Here is an 18,858-nt window from a genome sequence, read left to right as displayed (position 1 = left end):
TCTGTCGACAAGTACCAAAACATGGATAAGATTAGTACAGGATAATCGGCGGTGAGAGAAAAACCATTAAATTTGTAAACGTGAATAATATTAAAAGGAAACATCGATAAATGTACTATGTAATAAAAAAAGCTTTTTGATTATTACTTTCGACTTAATTTAATTTTTATTCCTAAGTGCCGCTTGTTGACTTTTCTCAATTTGATAAATCAATTACAGGATAAATAATAAATACATAAAAACTATAGTAAAATGTAGCCATTTAGGTACCTTCATTGAGTACATACTAGGAAACCAAAAATTAGACAGTCGTAGGTATATCAAAATACCTATATGATTATTCTTCCGGTTTAACGGGTTACCGGTCTTATCTAAGGTATTGCTTGATATTCTTTTCGATCTTTCTTTTGACATACTCAATTCATATTATAAGTATTTACGTAATACAGGGTATCAATTTAGTCATCTGCAATAATTCACGGGGTGAATATATAGGTCATACTAAGCAACTTTTATTATGGGGATACCGTTTCATACATTTTTGCTATTCTGACGTTGACCGTATGGAAGAGCCAATAGGGATTCAATGGGATTTAAAAATCATTATGCAATTTTCTCAACTATGGTATCCATTTACGTCATTATCATTTTATAATGCAAATGATACCCATAAATGATTTCCCAAGTACCACTAGTCTTTGGAAAATCCGTTTCCTTCTGAATTCGTCACATCACAAGGAAAGCCGGCGCCCGCGCACGCGCCTCTTTTACATAAAACCAGGCAAGGCTCTGTGTAGAGACATTCACGTCGTAGCACGCGACCAGAGCACACGTCCTCCAAAGAACTCCAAAACAACCATGTGGCCTATTACTGTCATTCTGTGCCTTTGCGCGTCAGCGTTAGTCGTAGCCATTCCGATTCAATCAGATAAATCGATCGCGAGTGAAATTGGTGTTTCTACAAGCGATATGGACCCTAGATTGGAAATACAAATACCGCAAGATGAAAAAGGAATATCTCAGTTACCTATGGAGTTGAATATGGAATCAGTGCCCAGTGATAGATTAAAGAAAAGGATGAAACGCAGCGTTATGCCTCGGATGTGTCCAAAAGGAAAAATCAGAATTAACGGGATTTGCATGCCAAGAGAGACGTGTGAAGAGTAAGTTCCTTTTGAATATTTTTGCATTTTGGGTTTGTTATTCTGCAGATAAATAAATATATTTACTATATAATAGGTATCCAATCATCATGTGGATAAACTCAAAAAAACTTCACAGAGTACTAATATTGCGGTTATGTGAAACTCTTGTTAATGTGATTGTCACATTGACTAGTTATTATATTTGACATAAAGTTAAGAATTGTTATTACTAATTTAAATACTGTTTGATTAGTGCCTAGCTGTAATGTTAAAAAAACTCGGCTATGAACATAAGTGATAACATTTCACAAGTTTTACACTAAGTAGTGTACATTCAAGAAATGTAGGTATCGATATAGTCAGTCAATATCATGATCAATCAGTATAAATAATAGTACAAAAATAGAATCTAAATATTTAAACATGTCATTCATGATACACAGTAAATTCTCAAGAAATGGGAATATCCGTTACTCCATTTATGATATAAGTCACATTTATAATTATATAATAGAATAGAATTACAAATCATTTAACTATTGAGTTGCTGTAAATGAGCATTAAAATAACTGCGGTCAGTTAATTAAGTGGTTAATATAAAGATTGCTTAAGGAAAACTGCAGCTTCTCTCCTTAACAAATAGGTACTATTTTGGGTAAGTATAGAAACGTTCTCTAAATTTATTTCTAAATATTTAACATTTGAATCGCGATATCTCAATTGCGGCTATGTTCAATAAAGGATATTATAGGTGACCCAAATTAGAATTTGAGGCGATCATAATCATGACCGTCATGTATAGGTATGTGCAAACAGTCACCACCGTTTAATTAAGCCTCCAAAGTTTTTACCACTTAGGGCCTGTTTCATAATTGAATTAATTGTTACTAACGTACCCTACGTTAGTAAGAATTATTTTACTGTTACTAACAAAAATTATTTTGCGTATCTGGCAGTATGCGTCGAATCCGATCTTATTGCGTATTTATGAAATAAATGATTTTTTTTATATCTAAGTAAAGTCCTGAGTGCTACTTGCTGCTTATCTGACGAATAAAGTCATCTTTGGCATTTCACAATTTTCAAATAAGCTTAACTGGTGCATAAAGTGCTAAGTTTTGCAGGAAGTATTATCTGGCAATTAATTAATTTGTTAATTAACTGCCAACACTTTACTTGGACATTGTGAGACAGGTCCTTATTGTGTAATTCCAATGGAGATCATTTGTTCCATCCACATTGTCTTAAATTAGGAAATTTAATTTAAAAACACTTATTAGAAACAAATTTAGATGAATAGATGACTGCATTCTGACCTCGCACAACATGAATTCATCAACCTTGCTCTCCGTCATCAAGATGGTTGGTCGGGAAATTCCCTTTAAATGTTAATTGTAGGCCATTGACCAACTATTTAAATGTTGGAGAGTCACAAGTCACAAAATAATACAGCGTGTACAGGACAATGATAAATGCAGCACATATATTATTTTAGTGAGGTACTAAATATTATGTAAGTTGTCTTCAAAATTTGAAAGCCATTTTTAAAGCACATGCCACATGGATATAGAAGGTGTCCATAAGAACTCGGCGACAAAACAACGCAACCTCATATAGTTTGTACTCTTTAATAGTCAAGTGCAGACGGCGATAAAAACTTGTATGAATTTTTTTGACTTATTGTAGATTATTTTTGTGTTGAATAGTATTATAACGATCGACTTCTTTTAAAGCTTACAACATAGTTCGTAAAAATAGATTTTTCCTCATTTATTAGTAATTGAAACGCACACGCTCTTAAGAGACCTTCGCATGGATGTAACGAGCAAAATGACGTGTGACCGTTGTTACAACTAACATTTAAAAGCCATTCAAAGTGCAAAAGTAGGCAACATGCAATAGGTATGATATAAAAAAACAATACGATGGCGCCGCACTTCTAGACGTTAATCAATGTTGATTAGTGTAATTAGTGATCGTAAATAATGAATTTACAACGTTCTTATGCTTTTGCTTAGACACACAAACTAGTAACGTTTGATAGGTAGCAGTACTTAACCAATACCTAGTAATGAATTATGGAAATTACTCATGCAGGCTTAGGTATGTACTTGAGGTTGTAAACAACATTATCGTCTAATTCCCTTCTAACAAGAGAGATGATTAGTGCCCAGACAGTTGTAGTCATCATCATCTCAGCCGGAAGATGTCCACACTGGACAAAGGCGGGGAGGCCTTTGTAAGGATCTCCATAACGAACGGTTAATCGCTGCCCTCGACCAACGGTTTCCCGCGACTTTAACTAGATCGTCTGTCCATCTAGTCTGGGGCCTTCCCACGCTTCTTCCTCCGGTACGTGCTCGCCACTCGAAAAACTATCTACCCCATCGGCCATCGGTTCAGCGAGCAATGTGGCCCACCCACTGCCACTTAAGTCTGGCAATTCTCTGAGCTATATTGACAACTTTGGTTCACCTGCGGATCGCCTCATTTCTGATTCGATCACGCAGAGAAACTCCGAGCATAGCTCGCTCCATTGCTCTTTGAGTGATTTTGTGGCTTCTTATGAGGCCTATTGTGAGTGATCACGTTTCTGTGCCTTACGTCACAGTTTTACTACTACTTTTACAACTGCATGTTTCTGTGCAGTTGTAGTAGTAGTAGTAGTAAAACATTTTATTGCACAAAACAAGTACATAACACAGAGAAAATACAGTAAATGTGTAAAAAGGCGAACTTATCCCCTGAAGGGATCTCTTTCAGCTAACCTTTAAATTAAATAAATTAAATTAAATATCGTTTATTTTCACCTTGCAAACTATTATACATACAATAATAAAAAAAATTTTTTTTTGAAACTGAGCAGTTGTTTTTCCACGAGAATAGACCGGTCATAAAATAGTACATTACGATACAAGTGCGAAAAATAGGAAATTCGAAACGAGTGGCGATAAATTAAAACACGACCGAAGGGAGTGTTTTAAATCGACACGAGTTGCGAATTACCTATTCGCACATGTATCGTACAACGTTTTACAGTACATATGGCCCTTTAAATGTTCGACACAGTAACGTAATATGCTACTTCTCGCACTAGTGCTATAAAGTAGCCCCATATGTACTGTAAAAACATATTTTTGATTAACATCTAGTGGTATAGTCTATTGGAATTAAATTCAGTTTGATTGAGAAAGCAATGGAACTAAATAAATGCTACTTGATGCTTTATGAAAGGTTCTAATTAGATTGAAACGGAGTGTACATTGTAATGCACAGTAGGCTTTAAGAGGTTAAATAAATTTACAGTATCATAACTGAATACTCTTATAATCTTGACCAAAATAATCGTGAAGTTTATTCAAGTCTAAACAGACATAAACACTCGCTAATAACTGTCATAGTAAGACTTTTTGACATTGATTGAGGAGATGACGTTAATTATATCAAACAAAACAAATTAAATTTGTTCTCCGAGATAAAATACAATGCAGTAGATACCTACTCATTGCATGCAAAGAAAATGGTTCATTATTATGGATGATCGAGTCGCTGTTTCTTTTTACAAACACATCAAAAACTGCATTCAGGATATTTTCAATTTTCACAAACTATTTTAACAAACATCACAGCGTTATTGAACATTTCTCGAAAGTGTTTTTCGCTATGTTGTATGCGTTAAAGTCTCGTTTAGCAAAAATAAAGTAATAAATAATTAATTACATGTATGACTTTATCAATCGCACATGACGAATAATTATTCAATACTTATATAATGATGTGTGTGTCACCGTTTACCAGTAACCGAAGCGAATTTAATCGCAGTCATGTCTGTGACAAATATTAGATCATTACGTATGAAATTGGCGTTTTGTATGGAGAACTTTAACGAAATTCGACTTTTCATACAATTAATTTTGCGGATTATTTCGTGATGGCATTTTCAAACCAAAGAAATTTTTTAAGGCACATTTTCTATCTCATATTTTTTTTTAATCTGTCCCGTCGGAAAAATATAAGTCATTTTAATACTCGAGCCGGCAGCACATGAAAAGAGCTGTTTTCAGGGCGGTATTCTGAATACACAAAACAATAAAAGTAGCCAATAATTGTATGAAAGATCGTTGTTATGTAGCGCACTAATGAACTCAAAAAATACTTCGAAGTTACTATTAAAATAAATAAACTATGACATGACTAATACTTGTGAACAAAAACGCCAATTTCATAGGTAATGACCCAATAGTTCACAGAAAGTTTACTTCACTGATGTTGTTAATAACTCTTACGTAAGACATTTATGGCAATCGACTTCTGCTATCCAAATTTAACACAAGTAGCTACTCATAATACCTACTGCCTTAGACAGTACAATAAAAACAAAAACATAATAATGCTCTTTTAATAAGTACAGTACATACCTATTTATTTACATATTTGCATGGCAAAATTTCATCTTCTCTATTTATTTATTTTAATTTTATTTATTTAAGTAATTAGATCACAATACTATACTTAATTACAAATGTATCGTTAAACCAACACAAGGACTTGTCTCGATATTCCATCCGTAGTAGATTGCCTGTTTTGTAGTCTTAGGGGCCCACTGATTACCAGTTCGCTGTACGATATCGGCCTGTCAGTTATTCGCGATTGTCAGCTTTTGCGAATAACTGACAGGCCGATCCCGTCCGGCCAGCTGGTAATCAGTGGGCCCCTTTACCATGTGCAATGTGTTGTCATTTACTTATATTACAGTTAAAATTACCATCAATTCATCTTTTTTTTTCTTTGTTTCAGAACGGGGGATTGCTAACAACATATGAGCAATGGCATCGGTGTTACAAGACTAGAACAGCTTTAAAAGCGGTGGCGATCTACATTTACTACGAAACGTGAATTTTGTTACCAGTGCCATTTAAAGAACAACCATTATCTTTATAATGTTACCTATTTGATGAAACTGATGAAACTATGAAGTGAAGAGCTATTTGGCGAAACATTTTTGTAACCGATGAAACTATGAAGTGAAGAGCTATTTGGCGAAACATTTTTGTGGTACAAAGGTGTGTTACGATATATTTGGTAACTTTAGCCGACACAAAAAACATTGTGGCTGTTTCATACATTTTAGCTGGCCATTTTCTATGGGAGGGTAAAAATTTTTTTTTCGCTATTTCATCCCATAGTAAAAGTTGCTCAGTATAATCCGAAAACCTCCCTGGCAATGGGAATGCACATATTTTTTGGCCACCTTGTATATTCGATGCTGATGCTAAATTGGAGTAAAAAAATACAGTCAACAGCAGGAGAAAACAAAAGAAGACTTACCAACGTGGACAGTTTAGTTAATTTAGCCGTTGTGTTTGATGGCGTTCGGTTATTTGGTACAGCAGGACTAATTTTGGTTGGCCAACGACTTCATTTAATTCTGATACTGTAAATTTATGTAAATATCTATCTGCTACACACCGCCGGCTTACCAAACGTCTAAATATACTATAAATAATTTGCGTACAACGAAGACAATTTTGATTATTTTTGACATTAAAGATAAAGATAGTTTATTTTCTAAGTAGGCATATTACAATGCGCGAACGTCAAATAAAGCTGCACCGGCAGTAATCCTACACCTCTGACCCGAGAATATTTAAATCCCTTCTAAATTGTAGGAGGGTATCCCAATATGGGACCGGCAAGAAACTCGGCATTAATTAATCATAATATATAATTATTTGAATGTAAGTACTTCAACTAGTCGGTAATGTATTTAATACCAAAAGTAAGTGTATACATATGTGTGTGTGAATGTTAACAGGGCAGAAAATAATTTGCTCATAAGTGATATCGTGTGCCATTTTTTTTGCTATACTGTTGAAAAATGTATAACAAGATGCTCTCTATAATTTATAAATTTTCAGTATTAATAAATAAGTATTATGGGACAGTCGCCATCAGATATATCGGAGCGGCCGAGGTACTCAAATATTTCTGAGCAGCAATAAATTTCAATAAATTCTTTACAGTAAATGAGGTCAATAACATCTGAACATCCAATTCGCCATAAATATATGAGCAGTGGTTTTTCAATTAAATCTGACCACACAACGAGACAATAATATCTGCACAGACAGGATGATCATAAAATCTGAACATTTAGGGAAAATATACCTTAAATCACTTAGCATACAGTTTAAATGTAATCGTACAGATGTAGTGAATATTCCTTTTACAAAATAAGTAGGTATACAAAATATAAATCTGCGAAAAGCAACTTCACGGTCTTGTTACAAGAGACACATTTGAATAAAATATTTTGGCAATTCACGAAAACGGTAACATACTGTCATTGCATATGTGTGTCTCACGTTTTGATCTGTCACTACGTCATTAATTCCGTGCAAGTATCAAATGTATTCTAGAGAATTAAGTCATTGTAAACGCTGTATAAATCATCTGTCAAGATGTTAAAGGCCTTATGATGAAGTTATTGTAAATATTATATAATTTAATCGTGATGTTCTTAATAAGAATTCTGTCCTTATGTAAGATATGTACTGAAAAATATATTCATAATTTACGTAATTTGTTTTTGTGTAGGTTTCACCAGCGCTTTGATCGCTGGGATAACATACCTAGATTGAATGGATTTTGAGCAATTTGCTTGCCTGTGTAAAGTATTATTTTTAATTTTATTGTCAAGTTATCACAATTAATGTTTGGAATTCAAATTAAGTTATTACAATTATTAAGATTTTACATTTCTTAATTAGGTATAAACTTTGTTTTGTTTGTTATACTCGCACTAGTAATCATTAGTAAAGGTTGTGTGTTGTGTGTTAATTGATAGTAGAATATACATGGAATGGCCAAATATGACTGTTTTGTTATGTCAAGCTGAATTCTAAAACAATTGTTTTTGTTGTAAAAATACACCATTTTTTTAAAGAAAGGTTTGTTTTTGTGTTTTTATCCATCTCCATATACTAACCCAAATTACCAACTATGATATCCTTTTATCTAGCTAGACTTATATAGACTGATGCCATAAAATTCATAGAATAATAGGTACCTATTTTTCCTCTTAGTGCCGCTCCTTACTCTCAACTATGGTCCCATCTGGCAGAAAGCACGAAACTTTGCATGCCTATAGATTTTAGGTTTATAAGAATAAATAGAAGCATAATATGAAAACCATAAACTATAAGTTATAACAAAATATTACCAAAGACAATATTGTAGAGAATTTTATGGAGAGTATACTTCTAGACATTTTTATTGTAGGTTTCACAGTTTAAATGAAAATTTATAAAAACTAAAAATGGCGATATAAAAGTGGGGGGAGGGATAGAAACAATAACTTCTTCTTCTTCTAAATCGGGCTAAGGAGCCGTACTATCTTAAGGCTGCACCCGACGCCAACGACCTCGCGCGTGTGGCCGGAGCTGATACCTCTTACCGCACCACCCGCTGCAAAAGATCGAGCGCGCAGAACTATACGTTTGAAATAGAATTTCACTTGCTCGCGCACAGGTCCGTCTAGCAACACGACTTGCCCCGCACTGACTTTACGGACGAGAGCGGGGTAGTGGTAGGCAGGAACCTAGGCGGGATTTAGGCTTATTTTTTTAGCATTTGAGGCATATTTTTATGAATTTGCAAAAAGCAAGAAAACCAAATCATTATAATATAGTGTTTTGTCAGAAAGATTGTAAAGTTTCATAAATTTTCGATAAAAGTTGCAGTATTCATAAAGATACAACTGAAAGAAATAGGGTTAATTTCAAGATTTTTTTTCTACACTTTTTTAAATTAAAATAGATTTCCAGAAAAACCACATCATTTCCCATGCCTTGTAGCTTGTTATTTTTTTTTTCTACTCAAAAGTTGTCATATTTAATATAAAAAATGGTTCAGAGTAACTTATTTTTACGGTATTTTGAAGGAGGAACCTTAATGCTCCTTTTTATTGAACTGGAAATCAGTGGGGCCCTTGAATAATGACACACCCACTCAAACATATTACAAAATATACTCTTGAACTGAGTCGATGTTTTAGACTTATGATTGCCAATTTCCGCTTCTACTTACCTACTCTTATATAGATGTGCCGTCAATAGAAGTAATAAATAAATCGTATCCAATTTAAGACGAAGATTTTCAAAAATTACCACGTTTCTATGCCATCAAAATTGATAAAATATTCATATACTACCAAGGAATTTGAACTGTGTCATTTTGTACATTCTGACAATAACAAAAATATGAGATTTCTATCAGTGTTCATATTGATTTTCACTTTGACAAAGTCGCCATCAGACCTATCGGAGCGGCCAAGGCGCTCATAAATATTTGAACACGCCTCTACTGTCAAGGCGTTTGAGTACATTATTTATTTAATCGTATGGCATTATACATATTATATAGATACTCGTATAGATAAATCACCTAACTCCAGAGAATTAACAGTCGTTCAGTTTAATCATGTCTTCCAGGGGGCCTCCACTACAACGAAGATGGGTACTCTTGGAAAATATGTCGGACTACTCTGTTCCTCGGCACCACAGTGACAGGCAGGAGTCTCCACCCAGCGGCAACGATATTTATATAGGACACAGCGACTGTGGCCGGTGCGCAATCCATTAAGGTTACACCATGTCCGCCTCAGCAGTTCAAACTCATCTATTTTCTTACCCAGAATAATCCCCGATCCAAACTTTCCATTCATAGCAGTAGTCCATAGTTGCGTCCACTCCCGGTTAGCGTTGTAGTCTTCTTTTTATCGGGGGTCTTAGCGGGGATTTAAATCTTCTCGGATCAGAGGTGTAGGGTTAGAGCCGGTGTAACTTTATTTGACATTCATAAGCGCATTGTAATATGCCTACTTGAATAATAAACTATCATATCTTTATCTTTTGAATGAGTCAACGCAATATTGTAGGAAGGGTTCCTGGACTTCAGGCGACTGTTTACTATTTACAGGTTGCGTGAATTCATTATGTATTTGTTAGAGTGCATGATGTTCGGAGTGCACCTCGGCTGTTCCGATATATCTGATGGCGACTTTGCGAAATGGTGCAGAAATCAAATTCCTTGAGTAATGTTATATACTTGCGGGCCTACCGCGAACCACGATCGACGTGGTGCCTCCCTGTCACACTAACGTACGAATTTATAAGTGCAATAGAGAGGCAACATATCGAACGTGGTTCGCAGTAGGCCCTCAATGATTACATAAGTACGGCACAGAGGCGGGGTGGTTAGTGACCCCATACGGGTTTTTAGACAGACACCCAAAGGAAAATTGAGCAAGCTAAGCTCGATGTTTCTCTGCAAGATAGAATTTGACTAGCCAGGTTTCTTGAATTCGGTTAATGAATATGTATATCTTAAAATGAGACTGAGTACAAAACACGGAAAAAGTACCTTAGGTTTCCTAAAACCTCATACAATTTTATGATCCTACATTTTCCTGTACAGAATAATTCATGTTTAGTTCCCACTATGCTTCTGTCTCGTTATGAAATTAATTGCGATGGTAACGCCATTTTGTTTTCAAAGACTGATTGTCCTAACCACTTACAAACACATTGATGCGTGTTCAGATAGGTCGGGCGCACATGACACTAAAATGATTTCCGTTGTATGACGTGGCCACCCTGTACCTTTACTAAGAGTCCAGGGGAAAAACGATGACATATTTTACGCCATATTGACACAATATAATATACCAGACTTTTAATTTAAAAATTTCGGGGACGGTGTCAAAATTTACCTACATATTTCCTAAGTTTTCAATAGTAATAGTTGCTTGACAATACCATTATGTAAATACCATAAATCCAATTAAAATTAACACTTGTTGTTTTTACTCATGAGTTTTCATATAAAGCCGTGATCGCTCCGAGCAAGACCAGTTATAATATAGCCGTAAAGCTGATCACATACTATCATGACGTCGCCTCTTATTTGTGCCTTCTGCGTGGCTACATTCGCGCACCTTATCGCGAGTCAACCAGTAAACGAAATTCATAAAAGGAAAATGAACGCGAGTGAAGAAATAAATAAAAATAACCAGTATAAAACTGCGCCAAGCGTTGGTGTGCCTAATCGTATAAATGAAGAATTTGATAAAAATGCAACGCAAATTAACTCACTTGAACCAGACAAAATAATTCACAGTGATTTAGAAACAGTTTTACCGAGTGGAAACATAGTGCGCACAACACAAATAGCTAAAAAACCGTACAGAAATGGACAACGAAGAGTGCGAAGACATATTTTTACAACTAAATGTCCTTCAAATAAGATAGCAATTGGATCAGAGTGTTTCACGTGTAAAGAGTACGTATTAAAATATTTACTTTATAAGTATTTTAGAAAAACCTATAATTGTTACTTAGTCGATTGCTTAAAATAAATATAAGAAGATCGTTAACAAAATTTAATTGTTGCTGTTCTATTTTTATACCTGTTTTACGCACACATAATCTTCACTTAACTGCCAAGAACATATTTTTAAAGTATTTGTTTATACAAATGTCACAAATGTCTACGTTTGTTTATACATTACGTCCAAGCTGATACTTATATGTAAACACTTTCCATAAATTAATCATTTTGAAATTTATTTAGTTAATGACAGGCGATTGAATAAAAAAAAATCAAATATTTCTCAAAAGTTTGTAGATAACGCATATCCGAGAAGCTCAAAAGTTTTACTATCGAGTGGCATGTGCATACGGTTATCTATTACTGGTGTAATTTTGAGCAGTGCATTATGAATTTATGACCGCTTGCGTACATCCGGTCATCGGTGCCGATGTATTCTTTCAATAGCTCCCAATAACTCTACCGCTATTCATTGGTACTTTAGGCCCCCATGACTCCGCCATTTGAACAATATTATAAAGTGAATCGACAAAACAGTTTCATATAAAATAACACTAGAATCTGTTGAGCAATTCGACATGTAGATGAGAACAGAGCTGAACAGCGAAACAAATATACGAAATCGTTTTTGCCTAAGCTGAAACGGAGACGCGTTCGCAGTTTGCGATGTTGAAAATTATGTAAATTTTACAATATTGCATGTTTTTTACATTATAACGTATTTATAACGTTAGTAAATTAACCCAGTCTTCAAACCCAGCGGCAACCACAGCCGCAAACATTGACGCCAATATAATCCTTTTACGTATGTAATTTTCGCCATGAGCGAAGTTACGGCTGCAAGTTTGCAGTCTGGTGGCAAAAGTAGCCGTGGCCACACGTAACAATGAAGCCAATCCTTCTGCTATGCGTCATAGCGATTTCTTCCGTCGCGTGTGATCCGTTATATCGAAATGTCAAAGAAGCAACTACAGTGTCCACGAACGCTATTAGTGAATCAAACAATCAACTACCTCCGATCCCTATACTGAACCAAAGTGAGCTTACAAAAGTTAATCATGTCAAAAAAGTTAGAAGGATGAAGAGAAGCATTACAGCAGTAATAATTAATGGAAAGAAAGTTTGTGCTCATGGCAGGATATTACTCGAAAATGAGTGTTTTACGTGCGAAGAGTGAGTTCTTAATTTGTCATTTCCTAATAAAATGCAAAATAAAGTGTTTATGTTGATCAACAGAAACAAGTTTTTCCAAAGGAAAAATCAACAACATACTACTTGGCTCATTAACATGATCTTGATTTGTTATGAAATAATACTTAATTTACAAAATAAGCGAGAAGAAGGATGTTAAATGTTAAATTTGTATCTGCAATAGGTACCTACACTAAGTAAAAATCTGTCTTTATTTTTCTCAGTATTATGATAATGAACCTGTTCACATTTCAAACCAACCTTGTACAAGAAATACATACCTAACTTACGTTTATTGACCTGATGTGAACGAAACTTTTGTACAAAATCTTTACACATATGTCAGGTGACAACCAGTACTCAAAAATCGCAAAAAAACTACCTTGTTTTGATACAAGTACGGTTCTTGATGGCCCTGAACTTGTGGTCTCTCCGTTTTTCGAAGATCAAGTACGCCATAGTAAATGTATGGTAAACGTGATCTTAGAAATCAGACAGGCTATAATTAGTGAGTTTTTGTTGTCGCGTGATGATATGATACTGTTGCGCCGTTTAGAAGCTAATTAATAAGACTTTTAATTTTAATACTTTTGTAGTTGCCATATAATCAAATGTAACTTCTTGTAAAACTGACTTCTTCAGTAGTTTTTAATTTTAAATAATAGATAAAATAGTACTCAAGTACTTAGATGTATGAACCATAAAATATCAAAGATGCATGATGCGATAAATATCAAAAATTGAAATTTTAATAAGTACTGATAGAGATACAAATCGTATTTTTTGTTAAGGTGGTTCGATTTTCATACAAAAAACAATCGCTATTTATTAATTAATTACACAATATTATTACATAAATAGTTGCGCATCTATCTACTTTCGAATATTCATTCGCGCTAAATTAATAGAAAAACTTTGTTTCATACAGAAATCATGCAATAATCAACGTTATATTTTTATAAATTTTACTCATGTGTGTGTGACAAATGTCGTGTACAAATACATTGCGGCGTTGCCACTCCATGCTTCGGACGGCCATCGGCGCGACGTTGCGATGTTTGACGCGTTTTTAGCTGACTCTGTCGACACTGACACTCAGTGTGACCAGGCGTACGATAATTGTCGTACATGTACGATAATTTGGGCGCCGGTATGACATAATGTTCCAAAGAGCATTATCGTACACTAAAGTACTATAATTTCAGCCCTTGGATGATGCCACCTTAAAAGTCTAGTAATTTGAAGCAAAATATGACACTCTCTCAGAAATAGGCTAAAATTACTATCTTTTGGGTGTTCGGCTCCTTGGTGTAAGTTTAAAGTTTAAAATGTCTCAATTTCCTGTATACTGTTTGAGTCTATCCCAAAAATACACAAACATAAACAGATTTTTTGCGCAATTTAGACGAAAATTGTCTTTTTTTTATTATTAATTGGAAATTTAAGCTTATTTTGCTAGACATTTTTAGGGGCTGCCTTTTTGATTGGCGTACGATATTTTTTTCAACGGTACAATAATATTGACACCCAAGTACGATAATTCTCTTCCGCTCGCCTGGCAACACTGCTGAAACTTGACAGGACCTGGGGGCCTACCGCGAAAACCTAAATTCGCAAATTGCGGGGATCTTTCTCTTTTACTCTCACTAAGACGTAATTAGAGTGACAGAGAAAAATGCCCGAAATTGACGAATTTGGATTTTCCCGGTAGCTGCCCTGGTGCTTGACGTACTTGATAGAAAACAACGCTGCCGCATGTTCTGAATTGTGATTTTATGTGTTTTTGGATTGAAAATGATAGCGACGTCTAAATCAAGTTACAAAAATCATCGATATTCTGGTCCGCGAAAAACCAGGAAAAGTGTAACTGGAGTCTACAAAAATGACCAATTCATAGAAAATATGACCTAGAAACTAGTTAATTTTTATAAAACTCAATTTTGCCCGAGATTGTACTTAGGCGAATACCTAAGGGAGCTAAGTGTATTGATCTTGAATAATTAGTTGGCTAATATATGACTCCAACATGATATGGACATTTACATCATAACTATTATACCTAGTTGGTTACTAAGTTCTGTTACTCGATTTCTTTCTTTCTTCCTAGCGTTGTCCCAGCATATTGCCACGGCTGAATGGAGCCTGGGGTCCGCTTTGACAACTAATCCCAAGATTTGGCGTAGGCAGTAGTTTTTACGAAAGCCACTGCCATCTGACCTTCCAACCCAGAGGGTAAAACTAAGCCTTGTTGGGATTAGTCCAGTTTCCTCACGATGTTTTCCTTCACCGAAAAGCGACTGGTAAATATCAAATGATATCTGTTCTGAAGTTCTGTTACTCGATTTGCAACCTCTTTATTCCCGTTAAAACAAATGCTACTGAAAAAATAAAAAATGGCATAATGTGGTGGATTTGTGAGCTATAATTATATACCACACATAACGCTTATCTCGTCGTATCTATAATGAATTGGGGCCTAAAAGAGAATCGTATTCCAATTTTTTGAAACGCTTGTATTACTTTCTATATTAACTAAAAGTTGCCTTAAAATTCAGCTTTTATACTAAAAACGGCTTTAAATATGTTAAATTAACAAAATATATTTTGACAGATGCTTTCGCGCCCAAAACGCTCTTTGAAAATTGTGTGACGTCACAGTTTATGGTTTGACACATAACTACATACACACGTAGAAGACACGAACTGTCAACTGATATTTGTCATTTGTTGTTAATCGCCTAACTGTCAACAGTGTCAATCCGAGAGTGTGACGTTATCAGAATCTTCAATGACGTTTCGAGTTTGGTCACGTGACGTGTGTCAAAAGATATTTTAAATTCAATATTTACAAAAATATGGTCATTACAGGTCCCCTAAAAGTAGTTTAACGTGTTCTTATAATCCAAAATAATTTATTGGGATACAATTATGCCCTAAGATTTGTAGATGGAAACAACCCTATTGCGTTGCACAAATGTGGGCACCCGCCAAACATGATTTTGGGTGTGTCATACTCAGGGGTAACACAGATTCATTTCTGTGAAAAAGGTGTGAAAACCGGAAACTGGAAACCGTTCTCGAACCAATAGTGAAGCCCTTAAGCCACACCCTATTTCAAAACCAGCCATGGATCTTTGAACAAGACTCAGCTCCTGCACATAAGGCAAAAACAACTCAAGCCTGGTTTCGAAGGAACAAAATTGACTTTGTTGCCCACGAAGACTGGCCGTCCTCCAGCCCGGACCTTAACCCCCTGGATTATACCATATAGCAGGTTATTGAGGAGAAAGCCTGTGCTAAACCCCACACCAATCTTAACTCCCTCAAGCGGGCCATAGTTAAGACAGTGACGGAGTTAGACATAAAAATCGTGCGTGCCGCTATTGATGACTGGCCTCGTCGTTTCAGGGCCTGTGTCAAAGCCAGAGGAGGCGATTTTGAATGATATTGTCATATGTGATTTTTGTGTACTTAATTTTACTTATTATTTTATAATATATACTTTATTAAACTTTCGTTGGTATATTTTATGTAGATAAAGATTATTGCAGTAACAGAATTTAATAACCAACTAGGTAGAAAACAATGCAATACATAAACACATAAATTGGATATGATGTGATCCGTTGAATGAAATGTCGAATGAAACTTCTAGTTGTGTCAAAATATCGGGAAATCAATAATATAAACAAACATGGTAAATATCTCATTTCTTTTTATAATGGTTATAAATAGAAGGCCATGCGATTTTGTAACTCACTGTAATTTAATTAAATGTATCGTAAAAAAAGGTTTTAATTCTACTGTAAAATAGTACCTACTTTTTTAAAGGCTGGGCAGTAAGGGACAAAGCGTTTTTTCCTGAAAAAAATACCGGAAAATCTGACTTACAAATTTGGACTTTCTTAGGTTCATTCTACTTAGAATCTTCTCCACCCTAGCATTAAAAAAAGATATCCTAAAATATCCATACCATTACGTCACATTTTAGTGTGAAAGAAATTTCAGTGTAAAACTAAAATTTCAATACAAATTTTCGGGTTTTTATAGCACGAGGATTGATCATGCTAGTGATTCTGAGTTGGAAGAACCCAAAAATATCATGATGTGTGAGAATCAGATTTTTAATATTTTTATGGAAAAACGCTCATATTTCTCATAAAATAATTTATTAATAATAGGTACTTGATAATACTGATAACAAAAAAAAATAATGAGTCTCGAACCCACATCCTCTTGCATGTATTTCCACGTACATACCGCAACGCTATTGAAGCCTACTCACGCTGTGCCAAATTGTCTACTACAAGGATCCCAGTACGACTGTTTGAATGTGTGAGTGATAGTTAGAAATAGAGTCAAGAAACATTCTGTCGACATTAAGGGGTAGTTTTTGTACAATGAAGTGTTCAATGTTTGTTTTAATAGTTCAATATTTATTTAAAGAGTGCGCTAAACGTAATTTACAGTATAGAAATACCAAAGACTACTCCACAAAAAAATTAAAACTCAAAATTTGCAATTGTGGCGCCATCTAGTGAGGTTTAAGCTTTGGGTAACCTAGTCGAACCACCTTAAGTAAAGCCAGATCACAATACGAGTAATATTGTGTTCTAAACTGATTATATTGATTGATTGATAATAAATTAAAAATCGCTTTATTATTTATTTATTTGTCTAACTATCACGGTTTATGAGATACAGTGACAGACGGAAAGACAGACAGACGGACGGACAGCGGAGTTTTAGTAATAGGGTCCCGTTTTACCCTTTGGGTACGGAACCTTAAAAATCACCCCGCTTTCAAAGGTACCCCGATGCACGTTATAACCAGGGCCCGTACTTTTCATGCCGTTGACGCAAAAATGACGTAAATTAACATACAGGGAGTTTTTTACAACACTACAAATTTAGATAACTTATTGACGGGTATCAAAATAATACTTGAAATGTGAATAAAAGCTTGATATGCTGTTAAAAATCAAAAATATGTATTATTTAATAAATTAATAAATTCTTACTTGTTTGAGTGACAATAAGATGAAAGTCAGTTAGAATTTTCTGTACTGATTATCAAGTATATGTATCAGTTAGCTAAAGAGGTTGAAAAACGATTCATTATTACGAAAATACTAATTGGAATCATACTCTATGTAGTGTGACGTCATTCTTCTGTCAACGGCATGAAATGTCGGTTAAAATTTAAACAAGCTTATAAGTACTTCATCCCAGATAATATTAGACTAACGGCCCGATTCGAAGAATGATTTAGGAATAGTACATTACGATACAAGTGCGAAAACTAAGAAATTCGAAACGAGTAATAAATTAAAACACGACCGAAGGGAGTGTTTTTAATCGACACCAGTTGCGAATTACCTATTCGCACATGTATCGTACAACGTTTTACAGTACATATGGCCCTTTAAATGTTCGACACAGTAACGTAATATGCTAATATTCGCACTAGTGCTATAAAGTAGCACCATATGTACTGTAAAGATTTTTAAAAGATTGATAACTAAACGACATATCATGTAAATGAATAATCGATAAATTGGGTAGAAATAATTTCTTCTTCGAGATTTTATTTAGAACTAGGAAGTGAACACTTCAATAAGTTCTTTTTTTGTTACAGAATAAACTACGAAGATGATCGATGTACTTGAACTATGATTGAACCAGCGACGGATTTTCAATATTGATTCTTGGAAGAAGGGTTGCCGTCATCGATATATAGATACATCGACTATAGGATGAAGCCAAATTTATTTATTTTATTGAATAAGCGAATGCTCAATAGGTTAACTAAGTAGTTCCGATAGTTTTAACAAGCTGGCTGACAGAGACAAGGCGAAACATTTTACGCTTTTAAGAATGTAAGTAACTATAGAAAACAACAATGTTAGCTCTCTTATTACCGTCTATAATATTAAGTCTTTATTTATGGAGCATTTCACGCAATTGTTTACCGTTTTCCCATAAGTACATTTTTTTTCAGAAAATATAAATAAATAAATATTATTATAGGGACATTCTTACACAACGTTAAGCCAAGATCTTACCGTGGGACTTAGCCTTGTGTTGTGGGTACTCAGAGAACGATATATATAATATACAAATACTTAAATAC

The 18,858-nt window shown here is 34.7% G+C and overlaps 1 protein-coding gene and 1 long non-coding RNA gene across 3 annotated transcripts; both read left to right on the top strand.

Moving 5' to 3' along the window:
• The first annotated feature begins 638 nt into the window (after nucleotides 1-638).
• On the top strand, nucleotides 639-6,671 carry LOC133524444 (uncharacterized). Its single transcript, XM_061860484.1, has 2 exons — nucleotides 639-1,163; nucleotides 5,943-6,671. Exons 1-2 carry the CDS (start codon nucleotides 655-657, stop codon nucleotides 5,956-5,958), a joined length of 525 nt encoding a protein of 174 aa, XP_061716468.1. The 5' UTR covers nucleotides 639-654; the 3' UTR covers nucleotides 5,959-6,671.
• An 885-nt stretch (nucleotides 6,672-7,556) lies between these two features.
• On the top strand, nucleotides 7,557-18,596 carry LOC133524446 (uncharacterized). 2 transcript variants are annotated; one of them, XR_009800377.1, is made up of 2 exons: nucleotides 7,557-11,486; nucleotides 18,364-18,596. It is a non-coding gene; the product is annotated as an uncharacterized LOC133524446 (long non-coding RNA). The 2 variants fall into 2 exon arrangements; XR_009800378.1 differs by lacking the exon at nucleotides 7,557-11,486 and adding an exon at nucleotides 12,570-12,707.
• Nucleotides 18,597-18,858: the final 262 nt, after the last annotated feature.

The sequence above is a fragment of the Cydia pomonella genome, chromosome 13 (genome assembly GCF_033807575.1).
Source record: "Cydia pomonella isolate Wapato2018A chromosome 13, ilCydPomo1, whole genome shotgun sequence".
Lineage (NCBI taxonomy): Eukaryota > Metazoa > Arthropoda > Insecta > Lepidoptera > Tortricidae > Cydia > Cydia pomonella.
This window is presented reverse-complemented; position numbering and strand designations above follow the sequence as displayed.

Bases quoted from the DNA above. Each gene is read 5' to 3' on its own strand.
- LOC133524444 (XM_061860484.1), top strand. From the start codon at position 655: ATGCAAATGATACCCATAAATGATTTCCCAAGTACCACTAGTCTTTGG.